We start from the raw sequence: 16,963 nt of genomic DNA, 5'->3' as shown, positions 1-16,963 counted from the left end.
GAGCAGGTCGCCATCTCTCAACTCTCAAGTCACCACACAGATCAACAGGACGCAGGGAAGAGGGGCCCTCCACCACATGGGCAAAGCCATGGAGCGGAAGCCAGCAACCCTTTGCCCGTGCTGGGAAGAGCAGCCTGGGTGTGGACCAGCACTGGATGCTGAGCCAAAGTTCGGGAATTCTCAAATTCAGGTACATCAGGGGCTGGTGAGCTTGTGGAATTTGTCATCATCTGCGGGGAGGGGCTCATGAGCTCAAAGCCTCCATGCACGGGGCAGTATCCGCACTGATGTGGCCTAGGCTTCAAGGCCAGAGGACAAAGCAGACTGGCAAGTTGGCCTGTGGAGTGTCAGTGAGCATCACACTAAGACGCTCCTGCTGCCCCTAGCAAGACATGAGTCTAAGATGCTAGAAGGCAAGGCTTTCAGAGATCTGGCTACAGTCACGGGGCTGAGATGGCTCCTCTGAGGACAAGGAAGAGAGTGGCTGGGCCATCAGAGCCTTTCAGACCCCAGGAACAAGCTAGTGCCTCCCAAAAGAAAACATGATACCTGACTTGGGTTTCCCAACCCTGGTGGCAGATGACACTGTACAGCCATCATCACCATGAGGCAAAAGCTACCAAGAGTAGATTCTGCTGATGTACCTCGGTGGCACACGCCTGTAACAGGCTGAGGCAGATGGATTTCTGAGTTTGAGGGTAGTCTAGCCTACAGAGAGAGCAGGTTCTAGGACAGCCAAGGCTACACAGAGAAACCCTGTCTTGGGAAAACAAAACAAAACAATACCAAAAGATAAAAAAGGCGTCAGTCTGCTGCTACTGGAAAGTAAACTGTGTCCCTTTCCACTAACGTTCTGGAAGATGCTCCAGCCTTGGAGTCCAGGGACACACCTGAAGCAGGCCTGAAAACCAGAGGAACAGGCCAAACTAGGCCAATGCCCACTCTGTAAATAGTTTTATTGGGACACAGCTACACTCTTTGTGCATCAACTAGTTATGGCTGTTTTTGTGCTAAAGGAGCTGACTGGAGTTGCAAGAGACACTATCAGACCATTAGCTGAGAGAGTCCGTAGGCTCCTGTCTTAGAGGCGAAAGGCATCAAGGGAATTGCCCCCTTTTGAAAGTGTCTTCAAAAATGGAGGTCCGAGTATTTAGTTATTACGGTCTGATTCTGTTGGAAGTACCTGAGCACAGGAAAGCTACACTGGCCACACAGAACTGCTGTGTGGCCAGGAGTCACCAGTGTGCCCGGGTGTCCACCTCCCTGTGCTTTAAGCCGTCTGTCACCCATATGAAGCTGTGATCTACGGCCAAGTCTCCGAGGTTCAGAGAAGGCGGGAACGAGTGTGTGGAAGCACGCGTCCAAATGTGTATGTGTATGCATGTTTAAACACACACATGCACACTCACGGGAACACTCGATCACTCATTCCCCAAAGGGGCAGAGTGCTGCTCTTCCTGTGCTGGGGCAGGGCCGAGGGCAGCAGCTTTCTGCTCCTGAAGGCTCTGTGGTGACGAAGTCCCCTGCTTGCTGCGTGTCATTCACACGCCAGCTTGCTGTCAAAGCTGGACAGCCCGATGGCGAAGGCTTGAAGTGCACACAGCGGGTAGTTATAATCTAGCGTGAACACGTCATCAGCCACACGTCCAAACTGCATGACTATGTAGTCAGCTGGAAACAGAAAGAAATGAACACGTCAGAGCAGCTGTTCTTAACCTGTGGGCCGGAACTCCTCTGTGGGTCAAACAACCGTTTCCCAGGGGTCAACAGGATGACAGTTAGGAAACAGCAATGAAAATAAATTGTTTGAGCCTGGTGGGGTAGAGCACACCTGTTATCTCAGCACTCTGGAAGGCAGAGGCAGGCGGATCACTGTGAGTTCGAGGCCAGCCTGGTCTACAGAGTGAGTCCAGGACAGCCAAGGCTACACAGAGAAACCCTGTCTCGAAAAAAAAAAGCAAATAATAATACTATGGCTGGGTTCACCACAACATGAGGAACCGATTAGAGGTTCACAGCGTTAGGAGATTGAGAACTGCTGTGTTTGAGGTTAGTGTGGTTGTACTGGGGATGAGGGTGCGTTAACCGCAAATTCTCTCTAAAATAGGCAACTAAGGGGAGGGAGCGATGGCTCAGTGGTACAGCACCTGCCTAGGATGTGGGATGTAGCAAGGTCCACTCCTAATACCATACACAAAACAATAAATAAATAAATAAATAAATAAATAAATAAAAAGTAGGAAAAGTAGGAAGTGCATATCTAGGTGAGGTGGTGCATACTTGTAATCTCAATATTCAGGAGGCTGAGGCAGGAGGATCACAGCTCCACTGGCCCAGGCCTACATAGCAAGACCCTGTCTCAAAAGAGTAGAATCATTCTTCATTTTGTACGTCTGTCTTTCTCCGTGCCGACTGGGAAATCATTCCTGACTAGCACCGAGTGCAGGAGGAAAGCCTGGAGAAGCTGGCGGGACCGCGTGACTGCACTGCAGTCACCGGCTAGCTTCAGAGGTCACTCGCACCTGGATCCTCATGGCCTCACGCACGAGTTCTTTGATGTGCCACAAACAGATGCTCACATTTCTTTCGACCTGTAGCTCTGTGGACTTTCTAAGAGATCTTTTCCTTAGGCACGTCCTCCTGGCAGGGCTTCCTGGCCATGGTGGAAGTGCTCATTTCTGCGCCTGCGCAGAATGCTCCTCCCGCCCCCCCCCGCCCCAGCCCTTCCCCGCGGGCTTACGGTCATTGCCATGGACGATCTGGAAGTTCTTCACAGACGCCTGGGTGACCCTGCCGTGGAAGTTCAGGACATAGGACTGGGTGTCGTCGTTCCACACCGGGGCCTTGTTGTGCAGTTCGATCAGGTTCTCCATGGATTTGTTCTGCCATTTTGAAAGCAAGCTCTCATGTTCCTGTGCGGAGGAAGACGACCACCTCTGTCATTTACTCACCACTGCGTGAGAAGGTGGAATATGGAAAAGGCCTCTTCATCTCAGAACGGTTCAAAGGGGGACAGACGACCAAAGCCAAACTTGGGCACAAGCCATAGGATTCTTTTTAACACTTCTTTGTTGTTGTTTTCGCCACAGGGTTTCTCTGTATAGTAGCTCTGGCTGACTTGGACTCGCTTTGTAGACCAGCTGGCCTCAAACTCAGAGATCTGTCTGCCTCTGCCTCTGCCTCCCGAGTGCTGGGATTAAAGGTGTGCGCCACCGTGCCGGCTACATTTTTTTTCTTCTTTAAAAACAATTACTGGGGGTGGGGGTGGGGGTTGGGGCGCTGGAGAGATGGCTCAGTGGTTAATAGCACTGTCTTCTTCCAGAGGTCCAGAGTTCAATTCCCAGCAACCACATAGTGGCTCACAACCATCTATACTGGGAACTAATGCCCCCTTCTGACATGCAAGTGTACATGCAGATAGAGCACTCATCTATATAAAATGAATAAATCAATCTTTTTTTTAAAAATTACTGATTTTTGTTTTAATTTGAAGCTATAGATGTTGTGAGCCACCATGTGTAGGTGCCGGGAATTGAACCTGGGTCCTCTAGGGAGAGTAGCCAGTGCCCTTAACTGCTGAGCCATGTTTCCAGACCTGGTTTTGAGATTCGTATGTGACTTCTAGCATTTGTCAAATCAGCATCTCTGGACTACTCTGGGGATCAGGAGCAATAGCTCCCCTGATGAATAGTAAGAGTCGCACTCCAACCTGGGCTCCCTGAAGAGGCAACGCTTTTTCCTTTTTTTGTTTGTTTGTTTGTTTTGTTTTTTCCAGACAGGGTCTCTCTGTGTTAGCCTTGGCTGTCCTGGAGTAGCTTTGTAGACCAGGCTGGTCTCAAACTCACAGCAATCCACCTGCCTCTGCCTCCCAAGTCCTGGAATTGAAGGCGTGCGTCACCACGCCCGGCTTCTGTTTGTTTTTAAATTGGTCTCTTCTGTACTGTATTACAGTATTAAAGATGTTAGAGACCTCTGCTGGTGGAATATAATTTTTCCTGTCCTTGAGCCCTGGCCTCACTGAGAATGTTTTTACTTACATTTCGTGGCCGAAAGGGGATGCGTTCGTGACTCATGTTCATCCCCGGAATGACCACAGACATCTTCCTAGGACCTTTAAAACCAAGTACATTTGTTTCCTGAAAGACAGTAAAATAAGGGAGACTTTGGAGACAGGAAGGAAGAAACTGTGCTCTTCTTTTCCAGGAAACTTCCTCTAGCATGGAAAATGCTGCCAGTGTGGAGAGCACCAAAACCAGTTCTGTTTCCTTGCTGGAGACAAGCACAGAGAGACTGAAAGCTGGACTCAGAGAGTCAGGGGTGGGTGGCACAGGCCTCCGGAGACGGGTCCCTGGACTCAGAGAGTCAGGGGTGGTGGCAAAGGCCTCTGGAGACGGGTCCCTGGACTCAGAGAGTCAGGGGTGGTGGCAAAGGCCTCTGGAGACGGGTCCCTGGACTCAGAGAGTCAGGGGTGGTGGCAAAGGCCTCTGGAGACGGGTCCCGTGATTTGGGTAAGTCAAAGTGAGAAGACTGCAGGAGCCCAGGAGTTTGGGGCTAGCCTAGGCAAAGTAGTGAGCCCTTGTCAAGAAAGGAAGGAAGGAAGGAAAGAAAAGAAAGCCAGCCGTGGTGGTACACACCTTTAATCCAAGAATTCAGCAGGTTGAAGCAGGAAGGTTGAGAGTTCGAGGCCAGCCTGGAATATGCAGCAAGGCTAGGGCATACAAGAAGACCCTGTCTAGAAAGAACAAAACAAAACAACAAAAAGGGAAAGAAAGGAGAAAAGAGAGAGAGGAAAAAAAAAAAGAGGAAGGAATGGAGGGAAGGGAAAGATTAACTGAAAAGAGATGGCTTTACATTTAAATTTGTTTTTTATTGTAGCCTTTGGCCCCAGGATAAGCATCCACAGAGGAGGAGGGAGGCTAGTGCAGAGTGAGCAAGAAAACGCCAAACACAAGGAAGAAATGATGCCAGCCCCTAAGAGCAGACCAAGGAAGCACTGAAGGAGGAGGGAGAGGAGGTGGCGGGGAGAGGGGAAAGAGGAGGAGGAGGGGGAGGATCTGGCCTTGGGCGTGGCTGGCCTCCAGGAGGATGGAGAGGAGGGAGCACGGTCCAGGCAAGGGCAGCACTTACATAGCAGATGGCGGCCAGCTCCTGCCGGGTGTGGGCCTTTTCCACCAGACCCTGGGCCTTGACTGGGTTGACACCATGGTCATACACTGTGAACTTGGTTCCCATGAGATTGGATCTAGCATCAGGAGAAAAAGCTACCGTGATGATCTGCGCTTCTCTCTAGAGGACAGGAGTAGAGGGGGAGCTGTGCCAAATGCCAGCACGAAGGCCATCTCAGATGTTCTTTTCGAAATTTTATTTTTTTAAATTTTAACAAATAATTTACTGGTGATTTATGCTTGGCCTCAAGATTTTCTTCTGACTTTTTTCTTTTTGGTTTTGCAAGGCAGGGTTTCTCTGTGTAGCCTTGGCTGTTCTGGGACTCACTCTGTAGACCAGGCTGGCCTCGAACTCAGAGACCCGCCTGCTTCTGCTTCTCAAGTGCTGGGATTAAAGGCGTGCGTCACCACTGCCCAGCAGCATCTTTCAATTCCCCACTATTTTAATTTTCAGTTAAGGCTGGCTTAATGTTTTTTCTTTGTCACATCTATCCTTTTGAATCGTTGAAAAAGAAAAGAAAAGAAAAAGAAAGCAAAGGCTAGGGATATAGTTCACTGTAGAGCACCTGCTCTCCAAGTGTGAGGCCTTAGGTGTAAGCCCCAGTAACAGAGAAGGGTGGGGGACTGAGCAGACAGGGGTGCGAGAAGAAACAACAGCCACTATTCTGAGCCACAGGAACTAGGGGGGAACAGGCCAGGGATCTGTCACCTGAGTTTGCCGATGTAGCTTTCCCCTTCACGAGACAAATCAGTGGGATCTGTGGAGATCAGGTAGTTGGACGTTTTGCTCTTTTTTCGCTTCCTACCAGCAAGAAGAAATATCTGAGAAAAGAAAAGCTGTCAGTCAAATACACGCCCAGAGGGCCCACAATGCTTACCAATACCCACTGGTGCAAAGGAGTCACTCCTAGGCCAGGCATGGCGGTGCACACCTTTAACCCCAGCACTCAGGAGGCAGAGGCCGCAGGAGCTCTGTGAGTTTGAGCCCCGCCTGATCTACATAGTTCCAGGACAGCCAGGGCTACATAGACAGACCCTGTTTCAAAAACAAAACAAAACAAACAAACAAATGAAAGCCAGAACTTGGAAGGCTGAGGCAGGAGAATCTGAAGTTCAGCAAGGCACCTTTAGTTTCCAAGTTTGGGGCTAACCTGGGCTACATAAAAATCCAATTAAAAATAAAAAGGGAGGGGAAGGGAGGTGAAACCAAGCCCACACCCATGCTCTTGATGGGCTGGGGCAGCTCAGTGGTGGGGCAGCTCAGTGGTTGGGGCACCTGCCCAGCGTGTGGGATGCTAAGCTCCATCCTAGCGCAAGAAAACACTTCTCCACTTCCTTACATTATGGATGACACTTTTTCCTGAAGGCAGGCGGGGGTGAGGAACTCGGGATCCTGGCCATGACTAGGATGGATCTGATGACACTGAGAACAGGACTTCTGGGCACATAACGCATTTTCAGGGGCTGGGGTCTAAGTAGTGGGACTTCCCACAGCAGCCCTGTCCTCTCAGGAGCAGCTCAGGATTAAGGTATGACTTGGTGGAGGAGTACCTGCCTCGCCTGCATGGCGTGACATTTCAACCCCAGCACTAGAAGAAAAAGAAGGAAGAACATGGCGGAGGACGGACCTTACGATTTTCCTCCTTCTCCAGGTGCATATAGTAGGTGGGGAAGAGGCCACGGTCCATGCCTTTCTTATCCCTGGTCACTCGACACTTCACTGTGACACCCCGAGGCGCAGGACTATATGCGAAGTCCTCTAAATTCTCCACTTCTCCGAGCTGGGCATCACCCTCCTGGGATGTCACATTGGAAGCTCCCGTCTCCTGAAAATAGTTTTACGTGCACAATCAGAATTGTGCACAAACCCCAACGCCCCTCCAGCTCCCGGCTCTTCCCTCCCCCCACTCCTCTCCCCCGCCCCACAGTGCTTCAGGAGCTGTGATGTGAACACTCCCCCAGTGTTTGCCAGCAGTCACACTAGCCGCAAAGGACGATGGTTCAGTGCAACATACCGAGGTTGCTTTCTGGCTGGCCTCAGAGCTCTCTTTTTCTGAGTGAGCTGATGGGGAGCTGAGGTTTTGTCCCTGGTCTTCCTCATTGTCAGTTTCCTCGTCATAGTTCACACTGCTCAAGATGCCTGGCAGAAAAGAAAGCAGTGTCAGCAACTGCCGACCGTGACTGAAAAGACTGTATGAGAAATAAGGAGTTTAAAAGAAATTGTTTAAAAAAAAAAAAGCTGGATGTGGTAGTGCACACTTTAATCCCAGGACTTGGGAGGCAGAGGCAGGTGGATTTCTGTGAGTTCGAGGTCAGCCTGGTCTACAAAGTGAGTCCAGGACAGCCAAGGCTACACAGAGAAACCCTGTCTCAAAAAAAAAAAAAAGAAGTTTGTTTGTTTTAGTGTTTTCTTGCTTAAGACATTCCCAACATCCCAGCACTGAGGGAAGCAGAGGCAGGCAGATCTCTGTGAGTTGAGGCCAGCCTGGTCTACAAAGGAAGTCCAGGGCAGCCAGGGCTACACAGTTTAAACTGTGTCTTGAGGGGGGAAAAAGGCATTCCCAACTATGGCCAGCAAGATGACTCAGTAGATAAAGGTATTTGCTGTCAAGGCAGACAACCTAAGTTAAATTTTAGGACCCACAAGGTAAAAAGAAAGATTGACTTCTTTTTCTTGTTTTTGTTTTTTGAGACAGGGTCTCTCTGTGTAGCCCTGGCTGTCCTGGGCTCACTTTGTAGACCAGGCTGGCCTTGAACTCACAGTGATCTGCCTGCCTCTGCCTCCCGATTGCTGGGATTAAAGGCGTGCGCCACCACACCCGGCTGAACGATTGACTTCTTAAAATTGCCCTCTGACCTCCACTTGTGTGCCATGTCACACGCACACGCCTATGTGATAATACACACACAAATGTAATAATAGTAGTAGTAATAACTTGCTAAATGGAACCAGGTGTGGCAGTGCATGCCTCTAGTCCCAGTACTCAGGAGGCAGAGGATGAGGAAGTCAAGACTATCCTTGGCTACAAAACAAGCTTGAGGCCAGCCTGGGCTACATGAGTCCTTGTCTCACCACCACCTCCAATTACGCTTTAAGCAAACTCCAAAGTCTTGCTATGGCCTCCCATATTCTATGGAAGTAGTGCCTTCTTTTTAAAAATTTGTTTTGAGACAGTCTCACTATGTATCCCTGGCTGTCCTGGAATTCAGTTCTGTAGACCAGGCTGGCCTCGAACACACAGAGATCTATCTGCCTGCCTCTTTCTGCCAGGTGCTAAGAATTAAGGTTTACGCCATTATGCCTCTACATCTCTGTACCCAGAACTGGCCCCTTGCCCTGTGCACTCTCCCTCCCACCCTACCAAATTGTTTTTTTATGCAGGGAGTCCTTATGCAACACCAACTGATGGTTACTGAGCGCAGAGGGACCAAACGGCTGAGAGCAAACTTTGCTGAAAAGAGGCACTGTGACTGTCCTTCAAGCCAAGCTACTGGCATCTTGGGGTGTTTGGCTGCACCCCCTTGCAAAAAGATGATCAGAGGAGGGCTTGCTGACTGTGCACATTCCCCAACAGAGGGCTGGGGAGGGTTCCAAGACCCTCACCTGAGCAGCCAGCCTCTCCTTACCACCCAAGGTCTGCAACTCTGCCTTAATTACAAGCCTTAGGCTAGAGGCTAAAGAGGAGAAGGCTCCATCTGTGTGGCTTTGGGAAAGTCCTCACTTCTGCTGGGTAAGGTGAGGTTTGCCAGGGGAGAAGCACCTACCCCTGTGAATAATTCCTGGGATTAAAGGCGTGCCCCACCACCGCCTGGCTAATACCTAACTTCTTTTACTGTATGTTTGATCGTCTATGCCATAAAGTAGGAACATTTTATTTACTGAATTCTATTTCTCCAGAGGTGTACCCTGTGTGACACTCTATCTTTAAACTACATTTTCAGAGGCTCTAAACATATTGTAAAGGGAGGCCTTGAATCTGGAAGCTAGTCTCCTGACCAGTCAGTTTGTCATTTGTCTCTGTTTACCCCGCACCAATTACACTGTTTGAGTTAGCTCAAGGGCAGATACCCCAAGAAGATTCCTGGAGTAACGGCCTAATCTAGCTCTGTGCTGATCTGTGCTTAATGGTCTCCAGGGCAGAAGGAAGACTTCCAAATAGTGGCCAGATAAAGTCAATTTTAGGATTTTCCTAAAAAGACTCAGACATAATTTTCTCAGGAACAGACATAGAATGAGTCATAATTCTGAAACCCTCCAAGAATGCAACGCGCAGAGACCAAAACTCAAACGTGAGAGATAGAAGGACAGGACAGGCTCAGCTTTGCCGGGACTGTGTCAAGCAGCTGTGCTGGCTTTGTGACTCTTGCCCTCTCCAGTGGATACCGTGGTGCCAAATAAGAATCACTAATCTGTATCTCACTGCCTGTTTTCCCAGACAACAGCACAAACAACTACTGTTGCGACACATCACCACTTGGATGTCAAAGATGCTGATGTCCTATTGGTAACTCCGCATCTACAAACACTGCAAGCCCCAAACCACACCAACCCAGCCTAAGGCCATTTAGAGCATAGGCCAAGGACAGAGAGGGGCAGACTTCCTGTTTAAACTCGTACCGTGTTTTTGGAGGATCTCCTGAAGGTCCGGCTTGGAGGCGGTCTCCCCGGGGCTTTCCCCATCTGCGCTCCCTTCAGTGCCCTCTTCCGGCACAGGGGAGCCCACTGAGAGAACTTGAGGCTGGCTTTCCAAATCCTGAGCCCCTGGCTTAAGGAAAGCAGCTGGACCATCGATGCCTAGGAGCCCAAAGGAAGAGAAAGGGCGGAAGTTAGCCAGAATTGAGCTGGGTGCTTTGGGGGATGTAGCCAGAATCAAAGGCTACCCAGCCATCTCTGCTCTCCTCCTTACTTAATATCACAAGCACATTTTTTTTTTCAGGACCGGGACCAATTCTTTTAACAGACTTGGCTACTCAAGCTGCACTTCAGAACCTAGGACTGAGACCAAGAGGTTGGGGGTGTGGCTCAGTGCCAGAGTTTTCATTCATGCTGCGAATTCATTCGTTTATTCAGAGTGCCATTTCATTTATTTATTTTTATTTTATTTATTTATTTTTTTAATTTTAATTTTTTTTTTCGAGACAGGGTCTCTTTGTGTTAGCCTTGGCTGTCCTGGACTCACTTTGTAGACCAGGTTGGCCTCGAACTCACAGCGATCCGCCTGCCTCTGCCTCCCGAGTGCTGGGATTAAAGGTGTATGCCACCACGCCCGGCTTTATTTATTATTTTTATCAAAACGAATAGTTATAAGATGTCCTTGAACTTGAAGGTGTCGTCCATGTTTTGTTTTTCTCCCAAAGACCCAGAATGTGGTTATAAAGATTATGAAGGTACTTAGGAAGGATGCTAACTTTATCCTTGTGTGGCATCTCAGCATCCTCCTGCTCTATCCTGAGTCTGTGAAAACTGTACCTAAGTCAGAGGTAGCGCTGTCTAAATACACACCATGTAGGATGACATCGCTGCGAGGTGTCTGAGGGTCCACCAGCGGCATGTGCTCCTCACTACCTCTCGGCTTTAACCTTCGCAGCCTGGCTTCTGGGTTAGGTTGTACCATGAGTGGCTCAAGGCGCTTCTTTCTCTGTTTCTTCTCCAGCAGTGCCCTCTAGAGAGAAAATGAGGTATTACAACATGATGCCTACCCTCTTAGAACAGCAGCTTAGCCTGACCCCACCATCCTCCTAAATACTACTGGGAGAAAAGGAAACACTCCAGCTGGGTGTGGTGGCACAGGCCGGGAGTCTATTGGGTAAACGCAAGATAAACCGCCAGGGGGCAGGCAGAACACTCCCTTTCTGTTTTACTGTTGAGGTGGTAAACACTGTGGTGAAAAGGAAACTGGGGAGGAAAGGCTTTGTTTCCACTTAGAGTCCTTCCTGGCAGTCAGGACAGGAAACCTGGGCAAGAATAAGAGTAGAGGTCATGGAGGAATGCTGCTTACTGGCTTGCTCCTCAAGGCTGGCTCAGTTTTCTCTTATAAACCCCAGGCCCACCATCCCAGGGATGGCACCACCCAGTGTGGACTGGATCTTTGCTCATTAATATTCAATCAAGAAAGTCCCCATAGGCTTGCCTACAGTCAGAACAGACGGGAACAGCTCCTCAACTGAGGTTCCCGCTTCTCAGATGATGCCAGCTTGTGTTAGGTTGGCAAAAACCGACCTACACACCTTGTAAGTGCAAAGCTGTGGTTACGCTGGAGTAGAAACCCTGAGCTCAGGGTTGTGCTACCTGGGAGCCTGAAGCATGAGGATAGCTTGATTCCAGGAGTCCATGGCCTGACTGGGTAACAGGGTAAGATTAGGTCCCCAAAAACCAAACCAAAAGCAAGATAAAGAAAGCTGGGCGTGGTGGCGCATGCCTTTAATCTTAGCACTCGGGAGGCAGAGGCTGGTGGATCGCTGTGAGTTCGAGGCCATCCTGGTCTACAAAGTGACTCCAGGACAGTCAAGGCTACACAGAGAGACTCTGTCTCGAAAAAACAACAACAGCCGGAAAGTAAGGCAAAAAACAAAAACAAACAAACAAACAAACAAAAAGTATGAAGGGATATGAGGAAAAAGTCCCAGAGTAAGATAGAAAGGAAAGCACTGTCACATATGCTATTTATTTGTATTTTATATACATTGGTATTTTGCCTACAATGTATGTCTGTGTGAGAGTGCTGCAACTCTGGAACAGGAGTTATAGACAATTGTTTGTTTGGTTTTTTAAAAAGATTTACTTATTTGTGTGTTTGTGTATATAAGCACTCTATTTCTTTGTATGACCACATGGCAGAAGGGAGCATCAGATCCCAGGGTAGATGGTCATGAGCCACCATGTGGTTGCTGGGAATTGAACTCAGGACCTCGGGATGAGCAGCCAGTGTGCTCTTAACCGCTGAGCCATCTCTCCAGCCCAGTTATAGACAATTGTGAGTTGTCATGTAGGTACTGGAAATTGAACCAGGTCCTCTGAAAGGGCAGCCAGTGCTCTTAGCTACCAAGACATCGCTCTAGCCCTACACACACACATACACTATTTTTAAAATTATAGTTATTTTGTGCATTTATGTCTTGCTTCATATATGTATGTGCCCCAGTGCATGCCTGGTGCCCAAAGAGTTCAGAAAAGGGAGTCAGATCTCCTGGAACTGGAATTCTAGACAGTCAGGCTACACAGCGAGACCCTAGGTTTTTGTGGTTGTTATTTTGTTGTTGTTGTTGTTTGGACCATCTTAGCACTGTTAGTTATTAGGGAGATGAAAACCGAGCTGCCATTTCACATCCACTGAGATGTCAGGAGCTAACAGTAAGTGCTGAAGACCACAAGCCTCCTACACTGGCGGGAACTGAAGTGGCTGAGCATCCCATCTGTACTGTACCCAGTCTGCAGAAATCAGGGGTGACTCAAGCCTACAGAGGGCAAACGCTACACCGTTTCTTTGTTAGAGACAGGGCCTTGCTCTGTAGCTGAGGCTGCTTCGAACCTATCATCACCTTATCTCTTCCTCCTCAGTGCTGGGGCTACAGGCATGCACTGGCAGCTTCACTAACCTCTGGTGATTTCTAAAGGCTTCAGGGAACTCTCAGGTAAGACCAGAGGAGTCACCACTGATGTCCTGAGGGAGATTCTGGAATGCTCCTGTTTGGTACCTATGACGGAGACTGGTCCTTGCTGACCTCCATGGTGGAGAGTCACCTCATCCTTGAAGGCCCTCCTCAGTGCTTTGCCAGTCACCTGTTCTTGTTCTGCAGTCACCACCCTCCCACTTGAGCTCTGGAGCGTGTTAGCTAGCAGGAAGGCAACTCTGATTCCACCACCACATCCGGCCTTCTACCCAGGTCTATGTGAGCACAGACTTAGAGCTGACATTGTCTTCACTTGAGTCCCCTGGCTAGACTCATTTTGCTTTGTGTGCCATCTGTATTTGTCACTGAAGAGCCCGTATAATCTTATGGGACTATTAAATAGTTTTTTGGTTTTTTTTTTTTTTTTAAGATTTATTTGTTTATTATATATACAGTGTTTTTACCTGCCTGTTCCCCTGTATGCCAGAAGAGGGCACCAGATCTCATTATAGATGATTGTGAGCCATCATGTGATGCTGGGAATTGAACTCAGGACCTCTGGAAGAGCAGACAATGCTCTTAACCTCTGAGCCATCTCCCCAGCCCTGGGACTATTAAATGTTTTTACTTATTTACTTATTTATTTTGGTTTGCTTTTGGTTTTTTTTTGAGACAGGGTTTCTCTGTGTAGCCTTGGCTGTCTTAGACTCACTTTGTAGACCAGGCTGGCCTCGAACTCACAGAGAGCCACCAGCCTCTGCCTCCCAAGTGCTGGGATAAAGGCGTGCGCCGCCTCCACCACCCAGCAATAATTTATTTTTATTTTAGGTGCACTGGTGTTTTGCCTGCATGTATGTCAGTGGTGTCAGATCTTGGAGTTACAGACAGTTGTGAGCTGCCATGTGGGTGCTAGGAATTGAACCTGGGTCCTCTGGAAGTACAGTCAGTGTTCTTAACTGCTGAGCTACCTCTCCAACCCCAGCTGCTAAATGTTTTGGACAAATGTCAAAAAAAAAAAAAAAAAGCAAACAAGAAAGCAATGCATGTCAGGTACAGTTCAAAGTTGCATGGCCATTATACTGGGCTACACATGCGTAACTCCGTACATTCCTCCCTTCTTTCCTTATTAAATAAAACATGTAATAAAGACTGTTACATGTCTCCAGGTTGGGGAATTATGATAAAATCGTCAACTATGCTTGAATCGTCTCCATAGTGACTTCCAGGACAGCCAGGACTACAAAGAGAGACCCTGCTTCAGAACACCAAAGAGATAAAAATAAAAATTAATAAAACACACACACTTTTAGTGGGGTGTGGGATGGGAAGGGGAGCTGCCTCAGTGGGTAAAGGCTTGCCATGCCAGCCTGATCTAAGCTCAGATCCCCAGAACCCACACGAACCGTACATGCAGCAGCTCAAGCTGGGAGCAGGAGCAGATCCTGCAGAGTCTGGTCTCTGGTATTTACCCCAGCGATAGAAACCTGAGCCAGGGGCCCTCCCCAGACACCAAACTGACGAGGCTGCCAGACTTGGACTTTAGCCTCCAAAACTGTGAGCCAAATAAGTTTCTTTTTAAAAATCACGTACCCAGCCTCAACTATTTTGTACAGCAACGAAACAGGCCAATGTAACATTTACTTCTTTCTTTACTATCCGTATTACTTTAGGCTTCTGAGGTAGGGTCTCCCTACGTAGCTCAGACAGCAGCCTTCTAATTCCTATAGGTGGCTGGAGATGTTCGCTGGTTATTAATAAAGCCAGTGTATTGCCACCATCTTCAAACCCCTCGGGTCTCGCCACAGCCCAGAGCTTTCTCAGCAACCACTAAGGTCACATACTACTTAATGAGTAAGCGATCCGGCTCGTCTCATCCTTCTGTGCGGCCCTGTCATGACTTCACACCAGTCAGTGCTGCCCTCCAGGGCCCCTGCTCACCTGATTATCCAACTTCAGCTGTCGAAGCCTCAGGGTCTCATCTTCAAAGGCGCTGTTTCAAAAATGACAAAAAGGAAAAACACATAGACAAAATCATTCTAAAAGCCTGTAAATGATTTCTTTGTTTCATTCATGCACTCCCGTGTTAAAGAAAGTGTCCATTTTCAAGTGTTGCCTCACTTACAAAAGGGCCTGCCCACTACCACACAGGCCCACCCACTACCACACAAGTCCACCCACTACCACACAGCCCCTCCCACTACCACACAGTCCCGCCCACTACCACACAGTCCCGCCCACTACCACACAGGCCCTCCCACTACCACACAGGCCCTCCCACTACCACACAGCCCCTCCCACTACCACACAGCCCCTCCCACTAACACACAAGTCCACCCACTACCACACAGGCCTTACCACTACCCATAGAAACCAGAGTCCACAAAGGCTAAGGAAAAGATGCTAACACAGACCTATGCTGGAGAGATTTCTTTTTCTTCTCTGCCTTCATTCTTCCCTCCCTCCCACTTTGTTTTGTGCCAGAGATGGTACCCAGGGCCTTGAACCTGCTAAACCTGTGCACTAAGCCACACCAGCTCTTTTTGTTTTAAACTGTGTGTCAAATATTCACCATGTTTCAAAACAATGTGGTGTAACTGTTGTGTGTGCCTCTTGTTTTATTGGTTACTTAAAGCAACCCTAAATATCAGGCCCTAGTTTCATACTAAAGATGAAGAAACAGAGGCTTAGAGAGTTGTGCCCAAGTTTAACAGCTAGAGTCTAAGTTGAACCTAAAAGTCAGATTATTTTCTTTCTTTCTTCTTTTGAGCTATTTCTATGAGAGACAAACAGGGACTGGGTGTCACAGCTAACCTTGTCTGACTTCCCTAAGATCTGGGCAGATCTTACTCTTCTATCTGGCCTCGCATGGCAGCTCACACTTGCTACCCCAGTACTGGGGGCAAGGAGCTAGGAGTTCTGCCCTGAGTTTGAGGACAGTCTGGGGCCTCTCAGTATCTCAAAATCAACAAGGTCTGGCATTAGTAACATTTGTTCTGCAGAGAAGTACTAAGGAATATACAGCACTGGGAGCCAGAAGAAGGCACAGGAGCCCTGGAGCTGGAGTTACAGAGGCCTGTGAACCACCATGTGGGGGCTGGGAACTGAACTCAGGTCCTTTGGAAGAACAGCATGTGCTTTTTTTTGGCGGCAGAGGGGGGGCAGTTCAAGACAGGGTTTCTCTGTGTAGCCTTGGCTGTCCCAGACTCACTCTGTGGACCAGGCTGGCCTCAAACTCACAGTGATCCACCTGCCTCTGCCTCCCAAGTGCTGGGATTAAAGGCGTGTGCCACTACGCCCGGCTCAGCAGCAGCAAGTGCTTTTACCATTAAAGTTTTAAATTTACTTGCCCGCCCACCCATCCATCCATTTATCCATCTCCCTACCTGTCAGTCTTCTATTATCTGTCTGTCTATCTATCTTCCCATCCATCTATCTATCTCCTTACCTATCAGTCATCTATTCATCCATCCATCTAGGGCCTTGGGCAGGATAAGCAAGTAACCTACCATTGAGTCACATTCCCAACTCTGGGATAGACTTCTTGTTAGGAAAACAAAAACAGTTGGCCAGGCAGTGGCTTACAGCTATAGTCCCAGTACTGGGGAGGCAGAGTCAGGCAGATCTCTGTGAGTTTGAGGTCAGCCTGGTCTACAGAGTGGGATCCAGGCCATCCAGGACTACATACTAAGAGCCTGTCTCAAACAAAACTGGCACCCTGGCGTGGAGATCCACACCTGTGATCCTAGCACTCGGGAGGCAGAGGCAGGCGGATCTCTGTGAGCTCAAGGCCAGCCTGATCTACAAAGCGAGTCCAGGACAGCCAAGGCTATACGAGAAACCCTGTCTAAAAAAACAAAAACAAAAAACCCAAAACCCAAACCAAAACAACAACAAAACAAAACTGGCTATGTGTGTATCAGTGGTAGAAGGCTTCATACATAAGGCTGTGGGTGCAATCTTAGCACTGCAGAACAAACTGAACAATGGAATAAACAAGAAAACCATGGGAGCACTTACAATACCGGGCCCCTCTCCCAGCTACAGCCGACTTCTGGCATCCCCTGAAGGGTCCCTGCATTTCTCCCGAGATATCCTCTCTCTCTCTCTCTCTTTTTTTTTTTTCAAGATAGGGTTTCTCTGCGTAGCCCTGGCTATCCTGGACTTGCTCTGTAGACCAGGCTGGCCTC

The 16,963-nt window shown here is 48.7% G+C and overlaps 1 protein-coding gene across 1 annotated transcript in view; it reads right to left on the bottom strand.

The window, feature by feature from the left end:
- Positions 1-1,392: 1,392 nt before the first annotated feature.
- The window catches only part of TULP3 (TUB like protein 3), a 31,969-nt gene continuing 16,398 nt past the window's right edge, over positions 1,393-16,963 (bottom strand). Inside the window, exons 2-11 of the mRNA XM_084766296.1 lie at positions 14,715-14,766; positions 10,669-10,828; positions 9,784-9,960; positions 7,181-7,305; positions 6,794-6,991; positions 5,875-5,987; positions 5,128-5,242; positions 4,038-4,136; positions 2,741-2,912; positions 1,393-1,671 (exon numbers count right to left, since the gene is read on the bottom strand). Coding sequence (XP_084622422.1) covers positions 1,538-1,671; positions 2,741-2,912; positions 4,038-4,136; positions 5,128-5,242; positions 5,875-5,987; positions 6,794-6,991; positions 7,181-7,305; positions 9,784-9,960; positions 10,669-10,828; positions 14,715-14,766 — 1,345 coding nt within the window. The 3' untranslated portion in view covers positions 1,393-1,537. The remainder of the gene's footprint in view (positions 1,672-2,740; positions 2,913-4,037; positions 4,137-5,127; positions 5,243-5,874; positions 5,988-6,793; positions 6,992-7,180; positions 7,306-9,783; positions 9,961-10,668; positions 10,829-14,714; positions 14,767-16,963) is intronic.

Source organism: Acomys minous, assembly GCF_964271855.1.
Source record: "Acomys minous genome assembly, chromosome: 17".
Lineage (NCBI taxonomy): Eukaryota > Metazoa > Chordata > Mammalia > Rodentia > Muridae > Acomys > Acomys minous.
The sequence above is the reverse complement of the archived record's forward strand: the minus strand, read 5'-3'. Positions and strand labels throughout refer to the sequence as shown.